Here is a 20,120-nt window from a genome sequence, read left to right on the forward strand (position 1 = left end):
TATATCTTTCGTTGACCCATAAATTGTTCAAATAAATGAAGAAAAAAAATGAATTTTGTGTTTGAAAGTCACACACATATAATTGTATACCAGGTTTTTTTTTTTTACAAATTATATCCTTTATCATGTTGAAGAAAAAAATCTCTTTCTCTTAGGTACAAAATTTATAAGAGAAAAAGTATTCAACACACTTCATTCTTCAATCAACTAGGAAAGAAAGAAAAAGTAACGACCAATACATATCCCGCTTCAACCGCAAACATTTCATTCATCCATTCATTTTCTTACTTCTTCTCTATATTACCGTTTTCGTAGCAAACCAAAACCGTTACATAAGCACCTAAAATCATATTCAACACATTCAACTGCGTTACAAAATGTTCAAACGTTTCAACAGAAATATCTCATTCTCCGAACAAGAACAATTACCACCATCTGATGTCAAGGAAGTTTTTTCCGAATTCTCCAACGGCGGATCAGCATTGTCTGCTGATCAGCTACGGCAATTTTTGGTTGAACATCAAAGCGAAACTAACTGCACCGAAGATGATTCAAACCGGATCGTTCAAAATGCAATACAATCGCGGAAAAGTGGTGTTGCTGGTGATGGCATTTCCGGCACCGGAGAGGAACTCACCCTTGAAGAATTCTTCCAGTTTTTGTTCTATGATGAATTTAATGGTCCCATAAAATCACAGGTGTGTGTTTTCCCATTTCTTCACTCTCTCTTATTTTGCTTTTTGTAGAAAATGCGGGAAAGAGAAACGTAAATTTTGTTTTTTTTTTTTGCTTGTCTTGTTTGACCATTTGATTTTGTCACTGTTTTATTTTATTTTATGATTTCACTTGTAGAGAGGATAAAATTGATAAGATGTAACATTTATTCAGATTTGTTTTGTTGTTTCACATAGAATTGATTTCGTTCTTTATAAAATTGATTTTGTTCTTTCGAGCTTTTTAATTATAAAATTGATTTTAAGATTTAAATTTTTTGTTGAACTTACTTTTAAGCTGTTTGGTTTAGCAATGGAACAAGAAATATTACGTCCAAAGGCTATTTGATGTGATTTTAAGGAAGCTACAAATTGTGGCATTAGGCCAAATGCAAACCTATAACACATTTAACACCAATACAAACATAGGCTTTATCAAACATAAACCACGTTATTTTCATCTTACTTTTACATAAAAGAAATTTTACATAATCAATTCACTAAATATCAATTTTATGAAGGCAGAATCAAACATGCTTAATACATAAAATATAAGGAACCAAATTTCTCTAGAGAGTAAAGTTTATGCACGACAACCAAATGGGGACCTTTTGACGACTTTTTAAAAGCCAGATAAATTCTGTCAAAATAAAAAAATGGCATAGAATTCCGTCAAAATTAAAATATAGTAAACAAAAAGAAATATCATTTATTTTAGGAAACATTATATTATTTTTTTGACAAAATTATTGTATTGTCATCTTTGATTTAGAGACCAAATATTTACTCTAAATCAAAAGAATTTTTTTTTATTAAGGAAAATCAAAAGCATCTTTCATTCCTTTGGATTTTATCGAAATAACTTTTATAAATCAATAAACAAAACAAAAGCGAAATAAAATGTTAATTACTTTAAAAAGATTTTGGTAAAAACCTACTTGGGATGACCCGGTGATAACTTTGGAGCCTGAGAGGTTTACATATCATCCTTGGAAATTTGGACCGGCAACTCTTTTTGCATACACCCTTTGTAGCAAAAGTACATGTATTTGGTCTTAAACTATGGATCAGAGACATATATATACTTATTGGTTATATTTCATCGTAATAATTCTTAGCATTGAGTTATCTTCCGTTGCCTTGAATATTATACTTTTCAACTTATCACGTTCCTCTTGTCAAAAAAATAAATTCATTATCTATAAGTAAGTTTTATACTTTGAAACAGGAAAATTTAGTGTATAGAAGAAGGAACGGTTACAGTTTTGTTAAAGACAATAACAAAATGTTGTGAATGTAAGAAAATTTTAATGTCCCTTCTTGACAATTGTTATGGCAGGTACACCATGACATGAATGCCCCGTTATCACATTATTTCATATACACAGGACACAATTCCTATCTAACTGGCAATCAGCTAAGCAGTGATTGCAGTGATGTACCAATCATAAAGGCGTTGCAACGAGGCGTGCGCGTTATAGAACTCGATTTATGGCCAAATTCAGCTAAAGATGATATCGTTGTAGTTCATGGAAGGTGCTGATCTTGAATTCAATACTATTTGCTTTTATGTCTTTTGATGTTGTAGTGTTTTATGCTATTCATAATGCAATTTTATAAATCCATTTGATTTAGAACATATTTCTGACATATTGCAGGACACTTACAACTCCTGTCTCACTAGTCCAATGTTTGAAGTCCATAAAAGAATATGCATTTGTTAAATCTCGCTACCCTGTCGTTATAACTTTAGAAGATCATCTTACACCAGATCTTCAAGCTAAAGTTGCAGAGGTATTCTTCCATTGTTACTGTTAAAGAGTTAGTTGAATATTGTTTTAGGTAGTTACAAATTGGTTATGGTTAGTTAGCTTACGTGTGTGCATCATTCGCTTACCGATCAGCAGTAACGGCCAAGGCCCCAGAGGTACATGTCGTTGGTGGACCTAAGTTACATCCTGAAGCACACATGTATAATCATAACCGATAACCAATTTGTAATGACCTTAAACAATATTCAACTAAGTCTAACAATTACTCCTTCAGGCCCCCATTTTTTCCAGAAATTGAATGCCATGTTAATCATTTTATTTGTAGATGACAACTCAAATATTTGGAGATATGCTCTATTTTCCGCATACAGAAACTATGACAGAATTCCCAACACCAGAATCACTAAAAGATCGAGTTCTTATATCGACGAAACCGCCAAAAGAATATCTTGATTCCAAACAATTTAAGGATACTAGTGACAGTGAAAGGGAAATGGGTGAAGAAGGATCATTGTCACCAGCCCTTAGTGTTGAATGTGATGAAAGAGTAAGCAGCGAGGCATAGCTTGTATTCTTCAAATTTGATTTATATAGTATATAAGTTCTATATGTTTATGTTTTTTTTTTTCCAAACATGACAGTGCAGTGGAAGTGATCTTGATGAGGAAGGTTTGAATCCTCGTGATAAAAAGCCAGACCAGCAAAGCGCACCACAGTACAAACGTTTGATTACAATCCATGCTGGTAAGCCCAAGGGTCATATAAGGGACCACCTAAAAGTTGCTGGTGATGTTAAGCGTTTGAGCTTGAGTGAGCAAGAACTTGAAAAGGCTTCGGCTTCTTATGGAGCTGATATTGTTAGGTATTTGCCAAATAGTCACACCTAGCACCGACACTTTAGATTGAATGAATGTTGACACAGAGGAACGTTGTTACATTCGGTCACTTCTATTTTCTCAAATTATTATTGACACCTACGTCTCAGTGTTGTGTTCAGTGTCTGTATTTGTGTTGGTGCTTAGCATATTAATGGTCCTAACTAAGATGGTTGCATTTTTTACTTCCAGGTTTACACAGAAGAATATTCTTAGGGTGTATCCAAAGGGAACACGTGTCACCTCTTCGAATTACAGGCCACATATAGGGTGGATGTATGGAGCTCAGATGGTCGCATTTAACATGCAGGTCAGGGACTTAAGATCAAGTCTCTTTTCAAATAAAAGGTTTATCTTAGTATTTACTATTTTCCAACTTTTTTGTGTAATGCACTTTTGATACTAACGTTTTAACATGTTTTTCTTTTATCAGGGGCATGGAAAATCACTTTGGTATATGCAAGGAATGTTTAGAGCAAATGGAGGGTGTGGTTATGTGAAAAAGCCTGTTTTTCTTATGGAGAAAGGTCCACACAGTGAGTGTTTTGATCCTAAAAGAACACTGCCAGTGAAGAAGACATTGAAGGTGAGATATTATTTTGGAAGGAAATCCATCTATTTGTTGACATATTTTGAAATTCTCTCATTTCTATCTATAGGTGAAAGTATACATGGGAAATGGGTGGAACTCAGATTTTAGCAAAACACACTTTGATACATTCTCTCCTCCGGACTTTTACACAAAGGTGAGTGCTAATCAGCTATGTAGCACCGACACATGTGATTAAATTCATTTTCTTAAATTATGCCTAATGTTAATGTTATTGTCGTATCTAGTGTTTGTGTCTGCTTCGGTGCTTCATAGCTTATAGTAATCTCTTTGCGGACATTATATTACAGGTTTGTATTGTTGGAGTACCGGCTGATGAAGTCAATAAGAAGACCAAAGTAAATAAAGATAATTGGTTTCCAATTTGGGATGAAGAGTTTGATTTTCCTTTGAGCGTTCCAGAGCTTGCTTTGCTTAGGATTGAAGTTAGAGAGCATGATAAGCATGAAAAGGATGATTTTGGTGGACAAACATGTTTGCCAGTTTCTGAGCTGAAATCTGGATTCAGAGCAGTTCCTTTATATGATCAAAAGGGTGAGAAATTAAAATCTGTAAAGCTTTTAATGCGGTTTCAGTTCACATGAACTAATTGCCTTAGCCCTTAAGCCATATGGTCTCAAATATTCCTAGGTGGTTTTGCATCTGACTAGTGATTAGTGATTACAAGAAGACTGTTGTAATTTTATAGATAGATTGTTATGTGATTAACTGCTTCAAACATAACTATGGCCTTCAGAGGTTATATTTACTTACCTTCAAGATCAAGTCATCAACTGATAGAGTAGAGTAATTAGAAACAGAATTAAAGGGAGAATTGATTGTACCCTCATAATCATTGAAATTTGTTTCCTTCGTACATTTTTATTGTAAAAATAAAATTTATACAATTTTTTTTTTTTGGTTACAATTTAACGTATCTTGTGATATTGTTCTCCCAAGATTCTAATAATTTCAATTTAAAATAAAAAATATATCACGACCGTTGCTGCGGTAATAGCGATAAGTAAAAATTCACAAAAAGCTCTAAATATATCTGCTCAAGATAAAAAGTAATAAAAATTTGAAGGTGGATTCTAGGATGAGAGTTCAATTAAGTCCCTCACCGGTGGACCACGAATGAAATGCAGTTGGATTTAATCAAGGGACCAGGTTCATTCAAATTAAATATGAGAGCATTTATACTCTTTCACACACAATCTGTCTCACCTCTTCCTCTCTCCTTCCTCAGTTACATTTCATCACTGCTACACCCTTCATTTTTTCTCAGAATTCGATTTACTAAACAACTTCATAAATCATACAACACTTGGTATACTCATTGATCATTGTAGAAGGACAATCTTTGAAGCACCCTTAGTCTCGTAACTAAGAAAATCAGCAATAGAACCCACAATTTTTTTTTAAGAAATAACAATCACAATTTTTTTTGAAGAAAATAACAGTCACATTTATTGGCTGAGGCTTCAAGGGGACAAATCCCACTTTGATCAAAACCTTTCCGATCTCTATCAAGCATCATAAATTATATTAATTGAATAAAACATGATTATATTCTATTGTTTCGCCTTTTTTAATAAGTGTAACAGTGTTGGGTGGTTGGTTCAACTTGCCATGAATTTCGATACTGCAATTCTGAAATAGAAGAACAAATTGGATTGAGAGGAAAACAAATCAGATAAAACTGAAGGGTGGGGTGATCGAACCTGGCAGGAGGGAGAGGAGAAGAGGCGAGACAAGATTGTGTGTGGAAAGGTGCATAAGTTTTCATTTTTATTTCTAACAAATCTGATTCATTCAATAAATCCAACTGTAATTTTTTCATGGTCCACCGGTGAGAAACTTAATTGATCCCTCACCCTAGAATCCACCAAATTTGAAACTAAAAACAAATTTTTTAGCTTATTTCTTGAGTAGAAACTTTTTAAAATACTATAATATATTTGCAAAATACCTTTCAATAGGTAGGATCATTTTTTGAGTATAAACTTTTAAAAATATATTCTTGCCGGCTAATAATGTTATTCCGGAAAATCTTTTTCCCAACAACTTTTATTACTAATTTCCATGAAATCAAATGTATGTTGCACTTAATTTCTCTCCCATTTTCTCTATAATTAACCAATAAAAATGTAGTTTTTGTTTTTTCTTTGGTATAATTGTGATATATATTTTTTTCCTCATAATTTAGGACAGGGTTGAGAATAAATCAACTTTCTAGTTCTCAATTGTCTCTCATCACTGCCAGCAACAACCACACCATAATCCATGGGAACAAGAAAGCTGAATTTTAAGAATATATTTAAGTTAGAACCAATATTGAGCGTCAGGTTTTTATAGTTTATGTCTAGTTGCTTGTTTGGGGCTTCTTTAGCAGCTAAAAAAATATACTCAAACCTTATCACCTTAATGTAAGGTTTATTATAATAGAATTAGAAGCAAATTAAGTTGCTCATAATCTAACTTGGACTGCTCCTTTCATGGCAAATTCCCAAACTCTTGGCTCTTCCATTTACTTATAAATAAATGTCCAGAACACTTCCAAAAAGATAATCTTTATAAATCTTCAATAATATGCAGACAATTCTTCTAGCTCTATTTCCCGTTAAACGTTTCTTTTTTTTAGGGGGCAGAGCTTCTTTTAAATTAGGAGTATCAATTAACTAATTAATCATATCACATTGGACCATGAATAATTAGATAGTATACAAAATGAATTAATATTGCATTTTAATAAGAAAATTAAGAAATCACAAGAGAAAGGTAAACCGGTGAATTATGTATTCAAATTCCAAATGCTATTCTCTGTACAAAGTCTGGACGTCTCTTGCTAGGCATTCTAACTAGACCAGTGATCTGCAGCTCTGTAATTCCCCTGCAAAATCGCGCTCTGTGACAAACCAAAGTTAAGGATTGTGACAAGTATAACCAAAATGCATTGCAATCACTATAGCTCTATTAATGCACTTGAAGCATTATGCCCCGTGCTATCATGTTATTTGAAATGAAAAATATAAAGGATACTGGATTGAGGCTTCATTTTGGTCTGCAGATCCATTCATTTCTTTTCTCTTCTTTGATAAGGGGGTCTGCTTTGATTTTTGCTTCCTTTTATTTGTATTTTGAAGAACAATTGTTCTAAAAGACTGGAACCAATCATGAAGATTGATAAGATCTCCGTGCTCTTGAGCTAGTGAGTACCTGCAAAAAATAAAAATGTCAACTCAAATCTTGTGTGATGCTTTAACATGTCAGAGGAGATAATACTAGAAAGTTTAAAGCGAGATGATATGAATCAAGGTTATCTAACAAAATCAACCTCGGGTATTTATGGTTCAAGGTTATCATAAACATCACTATCATGAATTCTCTCTTGCCCACCTTTGACCTCTACAAATATCTATTGACATAAATTTTGAGGCAATTATGGTATGATAATGAGAAGCTGAGTAATTTAAAGAATAAATTGCACTAACTTGATTTTAGTTTGGCTCCCTGTATGATTTATACTAATAAATTTAGGATGGCTTAATATAAACATGGAAATAACTATCTGAGCAAAGAGGACAACATTATCAAAAAGTTAAAAAATGGATATGCTATATGCAAGCACTATACAAGATATATACTTACATAATTGAGGAATCGTGCCTGGATGGCAATAGGCCCTTGCCACTCTTGTTACAGCAACTGCAACATAATATATTATGAAACTCCAACAGATCAACTTGAATCCTTCTCCTTGGATCTCCAATCAGAACCTATATAAGCAAGAAGTAATATAGTGTGTTAAACTTTATATAACTCAGTTGCACCGTAAATCCCATGCATAAAAAAATATAGGAATGTAATCTTACTATTCGCGGGTTATATAAATGATGATCTGTGTACCCAAAATGTCGATTTTCAAACTTAGGAATCACTGTTGTAATTTGGGGCCTAACTCATCCTTACAAAACCGGCTTGTAAGGTGAGGATTGCCTCCTCTTTATAAACTCTTCTCAAGAGTCTTATCTATCCGATGTGGGACTTGGGTTTTAGCCCAGCACTCTTTTTGGACTTGGTGCGTGAATAGGTTTAGGCGGCCCTTGAATTCGACAAGCTCTGATACCATGTTGTAATTTGGGGCCTAACACATCCTTACAAAACTCTTCTCAAGAGTCTTATCTATCCGATGTGGGACTTGGGTTTTTCAAACTTAGGAATCACTGTTGTAATTTGGGGCCTAACTCATCCTTACAAAACCGGCTTGTAAGGTGAGGATTGCCTCCTCTTTGTAAACTCTTCTCTAAGAGTCTTAGCTATCCGATGTGGGACTTGGGTTTTTCCCAATAATCACAATGAATGTAATAAGAGCAACTAATGTCACGAGTGAAAAGAAAGAATAAACAAGGAAACTTCTTCTATTGAACACAGTGAACTGCTTGCTCAATGTGAGCTTGAAGACAAAATAAAGCTTTAGCGAAATCAAGAACCCTAAATCTTTCCCAGCCTTACAATATGCGCATCTAATCCTTTCTTTGCCCTCTTATATACACTCTGTTCTCTGCTACCCCACTTATTATCTTCTATTGAGTCTGTTATTCTAATACAACTCCCAACTACAAAATCACTTATTTCCTCCTCTTTCAAAAGCATGCCTTAATTATAAGGTGCCTATTGGAATGGCTGCTAATGAACATGAAAATAATTTTTTCATGAAAATATCATATATAGTTACATAAATTTGCGGATTAAATTCTTTGGCAAGCATTAAATTTCCCATAATAGAGCAGTGTGATCAAAAACTTTTATGAAGCAAATACATTAATTCAGGTTATCTTGCAAAAACACATTCATTCAGGTTGAAAGGTTTATTTTTCTTATTTTGTCAAGGTTACCACCAAGTGTAACTAAGTTGCAATCCTGTGTGATGAACTGAGGACATTCGTAAGTTAGTCAGATTTATGATCTGTCATCTAAAAGTAAGTTCCAAGATAAATACCAACTGTACTTCAGTGGGTGAAGTGAATGAAATATCCATAAAATGGGGAAAACATATCTTGATCTCTTACCGATTGAAGCTTCTCAACATTTTTGAAGCAGAAAATTTCATTGAAAGGCATTCCTTCAATGGGCCTCAAATAGTTTCTGTTCCATGAAAAAGAATGATCAGTAACGTACTTAGAAGCAGAATTAACTTAAATACATAAACAATAAAGAGTAATTTTATATTTTACTTCATTGCAAAACAATACAGAAAAGTAAGCAACAAGCCAAGCTCTGTTGGAAAGCAGAAGGGGTTTTAGAAAACTTATGGCAGTTAGGGAAGAGAAGTTATTTGAGAGAAGGCTATTATTTCTTATCGGAGGAATGCTTTGCTTTTATTGGCTTGATTTACAAATGAGAGCCTTTCCCCCATAAATGATTAGTCCAATGAATCAAATCAAGTTTACATTCCAACAAGATCTTCATATTTTCAACATAAATGATGTCAACAAAAGTAAACAAGTCACTTTGGTTGTATGAGCTAGCAAGTTCATTCTTGGGCATAATATAAAGAAAATAAAACGTGGTAATAATATTAAACATTACCTAACTAAATCATCCAGAAATGCGATAGCTTGCAAGTTTGACATTCTTGAGTCCTTGTCACATCTCCTAAAAATATAAATAGTCAGATTTAATTAAAGGATAAAAAAACAATCATTTGAGGAAAAACTAAAGAAGACTTCATTAGAAGAAAGAGAATTGACAAGTGACAACCAAAGTAAAGAAGGCAATACAATGTCTCATAAGAACTTGGTTATGAATCCCAAATAGCGGAGAGTAGAAGCCAGCCATAAAACACTACAGTGAGATAGTGGATAACGAGATCACCAGCATCTAGGAATTTTTATACAGTGTATATAAATTTTACTACATGCATAAAAATTCAATAACTAGCTGTGATTGACAGGTGGGAGAGTGAAATAAGATAGCATGAACGAATCTATCTAAGAGATAGAGTGAGAGAGAAGCCCAAACGTTGTTATGATGTTTTAGTTGCAAAATTCCTAAAATAGCCGATCAAAAAGTTCTACCATTTAAATTTTATGGAGTGTTTGGAATTTCGATCTCATCATGAAGTGCCACGCTATATCAGCCGCTATTTTGGCTTGTAGCAGCCATGGTAACTGCTAAAGCCGCAACACTGAAGTGCTCTGCTATCGCATGGCTTTTAGAAGCCAGGGACAGCTCTGATACACTACTATAGCGCGCTATTGACAGCACCGGTCTCTCACTCATGTATAACAAAAGTAACTTCCAAGAGCCACTTGATGCGAAAAAGCCAAAAATGCAAGTATATGTCATAAATGAGGCATAGTTACGCCTTCAAGTTATGACAATAAGTCAATAACAGCAGAATTTTTTCAATGCATGATTTTTTAGCTCTTGCTCAGAAAAGCTTCAACTTAATATTGTACACTATTCGATAAAGTATGAATGATAACTTCTATTTTGCTCCAAAAATTCAAAAGATACCAAATAGACTCTACTGGTAGTAGAAGGAGAAATAAAAGAAAAACACAGAACCAGAGAAGAACGGAAATTTTTATTTGAATGCCTCTACTCAATGTAACATGAGGAAACAAATGCTGTACATGCTAATGGGTTAATTCAAGAGCACCCCAACTCTCCAGCAGAATTTACTTACTCAACAACTCCCACCAAACAAGTACTAAAAGTGAATAAAATTTTTGAGGGACTAAACTTGAAACGTCGTGATTTTATAGGGACTAAAAACATATTTAACCCTAAAAATATTACTGTTAATAGGTTGATTGATTTGTTCATTTCAGAACTTAACTATGCATCCATTTCTCATTATGTTGTATTATAATTCAACTACTACTGTTACCGAGAAAATATAATTTGTTTCAAATTATGCCATTTTGAAAAACAAAAGAGGTGATGATTATTTCTTTTCTGACTTTATTCTTATCTTTTGAGCAATCTATTTCCTAGGCCAAGGAATCTCTCCATTTGAATGGCTTACTTTTGTCACCTTTAACAAAGAAGAAAGTACCTGAACCCCGTGACCAATTAACATACACAACTAAACTATGATCTATCATGAAATAACAATGAAGTAGAGAATTAGAATGTTACTTGTTAATGTCCTTGGAACTCCTGCGTGAACTCTTTCCATCTTGACATCTTACTGAAGATTGCAAGATTTTCAGTTTCTCATGAATCTGCAAGAAATTGTCATTCGGTAATTATTAGCGCTGATCAGGAATCAAGGTTTACAGTAGTGAAAATATGCATGATCTTTGTATTTATTGTATAGTATTATCGTACAGGCATATCATATGAATAGGAAAAATTTCTCCAATATTTATTTTGTATTTAATTTATTGTCTTGAACCTATACAAAATTGACTCCGTTCTGTAATTGAAACACTTAGTGTGACAATATTATGTCTCTACTTTCTCTCATCCAATGAGTAGTCAAGCTCATCGGGCTAGCATCAGCTATTCTGTTTAGAACAAAAGTCTCTAGCAAATCCTATGCCAATGACATATTACCAACTTCTCATAGAAAACTCTATACACTTAATAATCATGGAGTTCCTTCTTTTCATGCATGTAGAACTCTCCCAAGAAATCAGAAGATAATTTCTATTCCCCAAACCATCCCTAAGACCAAAAGATGCAGATTACCCAAAAAGTAACCTCTAATTAAGTTTAATTCCAATAGAAAAAGATGATGACTAGATGCAGTACTAGTAACTGACACTGGTCTATACAATCATTCATGAACTAAAAGTATCATATGTTTTTACCAGAAATCAATAAATTTTAGTCCTTCCCCCAAAAAAAATATCCCTCCATGCAAAAAGAAATAAATTTAAACACAAAAACACGGTTCATCTCGGTTCTAATGTAATTAACGGATTTACTGCAATGATTGGTCCCACGAAACTAGTTTTATTAAGGAGCATTTTGGGTAAACAGCTTAATTAGAAATTTATTCAATACACTCTTATTTTATAAAAACTTGTTTATAAGTTCTTACAAAATTGAAGAGGGAATGTGTGTAAACTCTACATAAACTCTTATCTGTTGTTTTTTTAATAAGGTATATAGAAGAGCTTATGAAAATAAGTTGAAAACAGCTTATGTGTGTATTTAAGTTATTTTCATAAGTTCGTCTAAGCACATACATAAATCATAAGTTTATCTGACACTACCAACGCCACTAAATCTACTTTTTCTAGATAGCAATGCATTTGCGGAAGACTAAGGTCAATGGGATTGGGCACAATAAGCTTGCTGACCTTTTGTTGGCAAGCACTAAAAAGAGAGCATAAGCAACTTCGTCGAGTTACAAATATTCAACTATGGGATCCAAATTACACCATATCACAGTCCCAACAAGAAAATAAAATTAAAACTCCAAGCAAACAAATATTCAAGTGGAAGATACCTCTGAAATATCTGCGGTAATTTTATCCCAACTCTCAATCAATTGATCTAGCTTTCCTGGAGGGAGATCCCTGTATAATTTCCAATCAGAAGTCTATAGATAATCTAACTAAACAAAAATAAAGCTTCAGTGAAGTGTCTAAATCAACAAAGTATAAAGATATCTATAACAGTCGTATATAGAAAGTTGCTGTTAAAGCTCACCAAGAAAGGTTTAGATGAACAAAAGGAAAGTTGCAATTTGATTTTGATTATTATCATTTAGGGTTTAGTTAAGACTGAAGACATTATAATTTTTGGTTTGTTGCAGTATTTGGAATCCTACTCCTTTTCTTTTAGGCTTTTATAGTTATTCAATTTCTTTTCAACTATCAGATATAGGCACTGGAAGGAATTCAATTTCTTTTCAACTATGAGATATAGGCACTGGAAGGAATACTCTTGCAGTAATATAAGGAGGTAGCTCATAACTTTTTTCTTTGGATACAATATTTTATGACATTTATGGCTTATCTATCTATCCTACCTCTGTTTCTGTTTAAGATTTTAATGCAAATATTGAACTTTTATATTTTGCGTGAAAACTGAATAATATATTTCAAGTTCTACATTATGTGCAAGCATTAATCTCTTTGTATAGGCTATTCTAACCTAAAGGGCCGAATAAAATTACTAGTAATAATTATAAAGAATGTACTATGTACAACATTTTGAACTTCCATTATAACGCAAATATTGAACTGTTAGTCTTTCTATCAAGCCCATTTTTTCACCTCTTAAATATGAACAATCGCTTAGATGATAAATAGTATTATTCCTCAGTAGTAAATATTTATATCTAATGACAATAATATTTTGATACGTGAAGACTAAAATTTGTTCTCTTTTATTTACCCGCGAATCACACGGGTCTCCTATCTAGTTTTCTCTTTAGAGCAGATATCGTTCTACATAAACAAGATTCTTATGGTAAATAAAAGAAAGCAAGTATCATATTCCTAGTTACCTTACTCTGCGTGCTATCTGGCAAATTAAACCTCCACTTTGCATGATAGAATATTGCTGAAAGGGATCGTTTGTTGAGGACAACCCATGGTCTTTTTCATCACTCATAACCGAATCTCTTGATGGGTACAAAACATGATTGAGGGATTCACAAAACAAATCCAGCAGCTGCACTCTGCTATATTTTCCAGCCTCGTATAGGCACTGGACAAAAGGAAAATTCAGTATGATGAACTCCAACTCAGCCACATTAACAACCAATTGCTAAACAATTTCATTTGGAAAAGAAAAGAAAAAAATATTTGGAAATGAATTTGACAAGCAACACAAATAATAAAATGGGAATAAACAACAAAAATCTATCATCAAAGCAAACAGAGAGTCGTAGACATGGAACCTTAACCATACAAAAAAAATAGTCAAGATCGACAAATAAGTATTAAAAGATATATATTTCAAAACATCACTAGAATAACTATGGCACGTGTATTAATACATGGCAACGGTGCTTTGTTATCAACAAAACATAGACTTTTCCACATTTCGGTTTTGTTTTTATTCCAGGATACTTAACTCTTGGATAACCATATGTTAGAATGTTCTGGTAAGGGGACCAGACTCGGGGTACACCCCACCTATATCCTAGCTGGTTCTTCCTTCAATCTGTTCTAACCATTAAGAAAACCTAGCCTTAAAAATCTAGTGTAAATCCACATGAAGGATACAAAATAGTTGGGGATCAAATATCCTAAAAAAACACAACATCAGGTTCAATGGGAAGCATCCACTGGCAATACCATTCTTCATACAAATGTATTAGTTTGACACTTCGATTAGCATCTTGGCAAACTCAGTTTCCAGGAGGCCTGGGAACACTCTGTTATCCCACCTGTAAGAAGGATGCCACCCACATCATCAGGTGGCATGTACCTCTTTTAAGTAAACTTGCACCATTTTAGATGCTAAATGTCATAAATGACTCAGAGTACGATCAATCCCTAAGTTTATATTACAGTCGACTACATGAATTCCTTTATTCAGTTTTAGAGTCGACTACATGAATGGCCATTTTATATAATGTTTTAAAAGCTAATTTGGATTGTTTAAACCGTCGTCAATCGATAGAAGAATTGGAATTTGACCGATAAAAACAGAGGACAAGTACACAAGAATTTGAAAGTAATTTCCAAATCTTACGAGAACCACAGTGCTCCATAGTTTCTGCACTGTCACCAATTCTGACAAACCTTCAGCCATGCTCTCGTTAGTCTGGTCAACCATTATATTCCTAGATTAATTATAACCAAAAGGTGGACTCAATGTTATCTGCATTAAGAAAATATAAATAAGGACCTGAAAATCTGTTAAGTGTAATACCTTGCATGCGATGGAAGTTCGTGCATGCATTTCAACAAAGTCTCAGGTGATAATCCAGAGCTTCCTTCCTGAGAAACCATTTTTAACCAATCACTAAAACAATAATAAAAAAGGAATGATGGTAAGAAATTATTAAAATATTGAGCAAGAAAAATTCAGGGCAAGTTTCCGATCAACTAAATTATAGGAACATATAATAGCATTGGTTGAACCCAATGACTCATGGAAGTAAAGATTCCAATCAATAGTATTTGAATGATATTTTGGGAGAAAGTTGTATGCATAAACTTTATTTGTTACTAATGACTTGGGGATTCCACGATGCGACTTTATCTGCGTCGCACCGGGGAGTACTCTCGTGACAAACCCTTCTTAGTACTAACACTTGTATCATTCACTTTAACAATTAATCAAAAGATGAAGCGCATGTTTCCATATGTTGAAATGTTTAAATTTTAGTTACAAGAGCACAGATAAAACACTAAACCAACTGAAGAAAACTAGACAGGCTTGGGCTAAATGCCCCTAAAATACAAATTAAAAACACAAGACCCCTATATATGTGTGAAGCAGATCATATTTGAAGAGCAAACTAAGGAAAGTGAGTAAAATATTAGAGGACTGACCTGATCTTCAACGAGAATTCTCCCTTGTATGAGACTCAAAGGTTCCATAGAGAAGTGTAATAAGCATGCTACCTGAAAGATAAGTAAGAAAACGGACATGTAAAATAGTAGGTCATATATCCTGTCACTGTCTAATGTCTATGTAATTCATAAAATGACAATATAGAAAACAGCCAGTAACTCAAAAATTGCATCATTAACCTTCAAAGCTCTTATAAAAGATGTTACTGTCCCATCCTGATTGATGAAGTAATTTCTCAGTAACTGTGCCACTTTATGACCAATATTAAATGTGGTGCAATGTTTTACAAGAATAGCCTCAACAATTGCATCCATTCTCTCAGCTGGCGTTACAAGCATAAACATAGAGGGGCAGAAACACTCAAGAGCATGTGATGGAAAAATGTTTCTTGGGGCATCCACTGTCGTTGCAACTCCAAATATTAAGAATATTGGCACCTTGATAACCCATTCACTGTTACAAAAAATGGAAGAAGATTATAACCAATTCATATCATTGCCATTATCCTTTACCTTTGCAGAAAAATACCATAACCATTATATTATACATTAAATTAAATAAACAAATCATTACAATCTCTAAACGTCAGCAATAAACAATAAACTTTTTTGTTACAGAACTCCACCATAGTTGGCGGAAGCTTTAGAACAACCAAAACATTCAAGACGCACAGATACAAATGAGGTTACAAATATACAGGCAAAAACACTTAGAAAAGATGCTGAAACATACCTCAACATCAGGATAAACTCAGTTAAGACTGATCCGCAACACCTTTCCAAATCATTAACGATCAGAACTAGTGGTTTATTGTAGTTTTCTTGTTCTCTATACCATGATGCTAAGGCAGATATATCAGCTGGCTGCTTAACAACAACGTAGAGAAATGAATAAGTAAAGGAGACAGTAGCAGTAGATAGATTTAATTTAATTATACATAATAAGTTCATAGAAGCACCCACATCGAAAGAATTCCCTAGAAACTCTCGCAATAAAGCTTTCAAGCAACCAGCAATTCCATTTTTCAACGAAAACTCCATTGATGAAAGCATAGCCACATGACATCCATGGGATTTCAAGAATATGCCAAGCTCTTCAAATGTCATTATGTCATCAACAAACTCTATGTTTCCTGCCAATCATAGTTCAATCTCAGAATTTTATATAGAGATATAAATGGCTTTTCATTCCTCATACTAGAGTGCAATACCAAAAGATATTGTACTGCGTGTTTGTAGAATTGGTGGACTATCAATGAGTTCATGGGAATTATCAAAAATGTGAAAACGCTTACTGGTAACAACTAATGCGCTGTACAACTTCCCAGGAGTTGTATTAGATAGAACAGGAAAAGACCGAGTTGCTACAGAAATGCTAGGTTCTCCAACCAATCTAGTAGTATTGAAGCACTCCTGAACCCATTTTTGTATAATATTGAATACACTAGCATTGAGCTCTCTCAGGACATCCTACAATAGAAAGAGGGCTATTCGATAAATTCTAGTTCTTATAGGAATATACGGCCAAAACCAATGTAAGTTACATGACATGGGAGAAGATATTTAGATGACCTTAATAGTAGATTCAATTTTTGTCCAAACAATATCAAAAGCTTCAATCTGCTGTTGCTGACACAAATAGCGATCACACTCTTCATCTGTACTTTCTTCCTGTTTCTTTGCACTATGTGGCAATCGAGGAGATAACTTATTTCTTTTGCGAGATTTTCCCTGTCCTGCTGATGTTCTATCTTTTCTCCTAGGTGAAGCTTTATGTAGCACAAAGAATGGCTATCAAAACCAAAAAAGTAAACAAATAAGGATTGAATCAGCATTCTATCTGTAGTAGCAAGGAGGTAAAATCAAACAAAGGCTTTAAACCCTTTAAACCTAATGAAACTTGATAACTTATGTCTTCCCCCATTTCATATCGAAATTTGAACAAATTGCTATTGTTCTAAGATACGCTAATTTGTACAGGGAACTAGCCACTCTGGCGGTGTTATCGCACAGTTACTAGCGGAATTTGAACAAACGCCTATTTTCCACGATTGGCAATAGACAGCGTTGATAAACGCACCAATGCGGCCTAGGCCTACGCCATGGAGAACGTCCCTTCAAAAATTGGTTATGGCCACTGAGGCGCCACGGCCGGCAATTCCAACACTTAGTTGATAAAGAATGACATTAACCAATAGACAGTATAAAAACTAAGAATGAAGGCGAGTAAGTAGCAGCAAAAATTATAAAGTCTAGAAACTCGACATTATTGTATTGACTTGCAGCCCTTTTGGATTGACTTATTTTTTTAGCTTATGCAAATACATAAGCTTTTATGTGTTATTCATCATAAGCTTGTCAAGATAGTTTATGAAAAAACAGCTTATGAAGATACAATTTTCGTTACTGAGAACTTATGAATAATATAAAAGCTTATTTATTTGCATAAGCTATTTTTCATAATCTCAAAAATAAGTCAATCCAAACGGACCCTAGTTATGAAACACAAAATGACTCATCATCAAACAAATAATACGAAGTAAACCACCAAACTCATCCCTAACTTTATAAAGCGCTATCAAATAGGTTCTTGAGATTATTAATATTTCAAAAAGGTCCTGGACTCTACCAAATTTTACTCATATTAGTTCTTCTGAGAAGACACAATTGATAGTAAGTGGTTAATATAAGGATCAAACTGATGGTAAATTGGTAAAATATTAGCACCTAGTTAATGGTAAATGGTTAATTATAGGGACCAACTTGACATTTCAATAGAATCTGACCATTCTTTGAAAGAAAAAAAAAACTAACGTATTTGAGAGCGTCCTACAAAATCAATCAGACACTAATTTGCTCAAATAATATGATTGCATTTGAAGAAATTGGTAAAATTAGTGATTAAATAATTTCGAAATAAAACAAGAATTTGAAGTTAAGAAAAAACCTAGAAATGAATGGAATGTGATAATCAGTAAAATAGGGAAAAAGAACCTGAAGATCATTTTCTGTAGCGGTTGAAGAAAGTTGCGAAGCGGTGTTGCTCGGAGAAGAAGGCGCCATGTGAGAGAGAGGGGGAGGGAGATCGTGCCACCGGTTCTCCGCCACCGATGATTACAGATTTACAGATATTCCGTTCGACGATGAGAGTGGAAGCGAGAAGCAAAGGAAAAAGACAATGCCTCTGTTTTGGCGGGAAATTGCAAGGGTGTGTATGTAATGGTGAACCGCTACCCTAATGCTTCATCGTGGATCGTCACTATCAACCATTGGATTGGAATGAATGGTCAAGATGAATCACAAATGATGCTCAACTCAACTAAGTAAATAAATAATGTTTTGACATCAAATATAATTTTTTTTTTATTTTTGTTTGATTTTTTAAAACGTGGGTAGAATATAGAAGAGTTTACTGTCAGGATTTAACTCATAGTAAGTATGCATAGTTTTAAAACGTGGATAGAATATAGAAGAGTTTACTGTCAGAATCTAACTCATAGTAAATATGCACAGTCAGTGATCTTACATCAAGTCTCTCGCAACCACAGAACAACTTTGTTGTGGAAGATGACTCAGTTTTTAATGACGAGCAACACTTTGGGACAAGTTTGGGATATTGATTTTCAATTTATGGATATTGATTTTCAGGGATATTATTTTCGGTTCAGAAACGAAAGTGATAATTTTCTACTTTCACTTTAGTCTTTGTGACACCTCATACTCTTTCTTAGCATAAAATGTTTGTCGCATCATCAGTTAACAGAATTATTTAACATTAAGGATTAAAGTGATAACGGAAGTGCACATTGAAGAACTACTTTGTATTTAATCACGAGTCAGAAACATTTACCACAACGAGGTACATAGTCAAGAACAAATTAATCGTTTACTCGGAAAACGATATACACCCTAATGCAATGCGTGTCATGCTTTGATGTTTTTTTTGCAAATGTTGGAAAGGTTATTCTACTCAAAATGCAGAAAATTGGTCAAACATTTTTTTAACATTCTAGATTAGCATGATTTACTTTTCAAAAAAAATCATTTTATTAACAGATTACTCCTTAGAGAATATTTCTGGATAAGGTCGTAGACGTTGATACTTGGGATGGTTGGACCGCTTTCTTTTTTTATGGGGATGGAAATGATGAAAAGAATTTACTCAGGTTGGTCAATGATAGCTAATTTGTGAGCATGTGGAACCCAAAACCGACACAGGATTGGAAAATATGCTACGCGTTGGATGATGTGGGACAACTCACGATTATCACGTTCATTTTTAAATTAATCATCATGGTTTATTTTTTATAGAAAGTAATCATCTTGGTTAACTTTTCCAATTACAAGTAAAGTACCTCGACAAAAAATAATTCAAGATCGGTAATATGTTTAGAGTTTAACAACTACTACATTCTTCTTTTGAAAAATTTATTCAATTTTTTCTAAGAATGAGTTTAACAAGGATATGCATAATTAAACCATAAACTTCAAAATACACAAGCAATGCATATCGATCGTTATTTGGTTTACACGCAAAACTACACAAGCTGATTTAAATCCTACAAAGTTTAAGGGATTAATATAACAAGTTGGTTTAGGTCCCACAAAGTTTAAAGATTAATTTTAAGGGATTAATATAGCAAGTTAATTTAGGTCCCATAAACTTTAATGGA

General features: G+C 33.7%; 2 protein-coding genes across 2 annotated transcripts; one reads left to right on the forward strand and one right to left on the reverse strand.

Moving 5' to 3' along the window:
- The first annotated feature begins 296 nt into the window (after positions 1–296).
- On the forward strand, positions 297–4,772 carry LOC11424984 (phosphoinositide phospholipase C 6). The gene is made up of 9 exons (XM_024783252.2): positions 297–698; positions 2,053–2,249; positions 2,372–2,507; positions 2,811–3,032; positions 3,127–3,347; positions 3,553–3,670; positions 3,794–3,946; positions 4,020–4,106; positions 4,261–4,772. The coding sequence occupies exons 1-9, from the start codon at positions 378–380 to the stop codon at positions 4,552–4,554; spliced, it is 1,749 nt and encodes a 582-aa protein (XP_024639020.2). The 5' UTR covers positions 297–377; the 3' UTR covers positions 4,555–4,772.
- A 1,734-nt stretch (positions 4,773–6,506) lies between these two features.
- LOC11434068 (origin of replication complex subunit 3) lies at positions 6,507–18,626 on the reverse strand. Its single transcript, XM_003616587.3, has 17 exons — positions 18,442–18,626; positions 17,020–17,238; positions 16,743–16,917; positions 16,411–16,580; positions 16,181–16,311; positions 15,628–15,901; positions 15,427–15,498; positions 14,801–14,868; positions 14,621–14,711; positions 13,425–13,627; positions 12,420–12,489; positions 11,099–11,184; positions 9,542–9,607; positions 9,022–9,097; positions 7,601–7,728; positions 6,992–7,168; positions 6,507–6,857 (listed from the first exon to the last, which is right to left on the reverse strand). Exons 1-17 carry the CDS (start codon positions 18,508–18,510, stop codon positions 6,752–6,754), a joined length of 2,181 nt encoding a protein of 726 aa, XP_003616635.2. The 5' UTR covers positions 18,511–18,626; the 3' UTR covers positions 6,507–6,751.
- Between the last annotated feature and the right edge of the window lie 1,494 nt (positions 18,627–20,120).

The sequence above is a fragment of the Medicago truncatula genome, chromosome 5, assembly GCF_003473485.1.
Source record: "Medicago truncatula cultivar Jemalong A17 chromosome 5, MtrunA17r5.0-ANR, whole genome shotgun sequence".
NCBI lineage: Eukaryota > Viridiplantae > Streptophyta > Magnoliopsida > Fabales > Fabaceae > Medicago > Medicago truncatula.

What these genes read in the sequence shown, in the direction of transcription:
- LOC11424984 (XM_024783252.2), top strand. Translation starts at nt 378, where the DNA reads ATGTTCAAACGTTTCAACAGAAATATCTCATTCTCCGAACAAGAACAA. An exon ending in ATGGTCCCATAAAATCACAG is followed by an intron (nt 699 to 2,052) that starts GTGTGTGTTTTC and finishes TTGTTATGGCAG; the next exon opens with GTACACCATGACATGAATGC. An exon ending in ATCGTTGTAGTTCATGGAAG is followed by an intron (nt 2,250 to 2,371) that starts GTGCTGATCTTG and finishes GACATATTGCAG; the next exon opens with GACACTTACAACTCCTGTCT.
- LOC11434068 (XM_003616587.3), bottom strand. Translation starts at nt 18,510, where the DNA reads ATGGCGCCTTCTTCTCCGAGCAACACCGCTTCGCAACTTTCTTCAACC. An exon ending in TTCTAGGGAATTCTTTCGAT is followed by an intron (nt 16,312 to 16,410) that starts GTGGGTGCTTCT and finishes GTTGTTAAGCAG; the next exon opens with CCAGCTGATATATCTGCCTT. An exon ending in AGGCACGATTCCTCAATTAT is followed by an intron (nt 7,169 to 7,600) that starts GTAAGTATATAT and finishes TATTTTTTGCAG; the next exon opens with GTACTCACTAGCTCAAGAGC.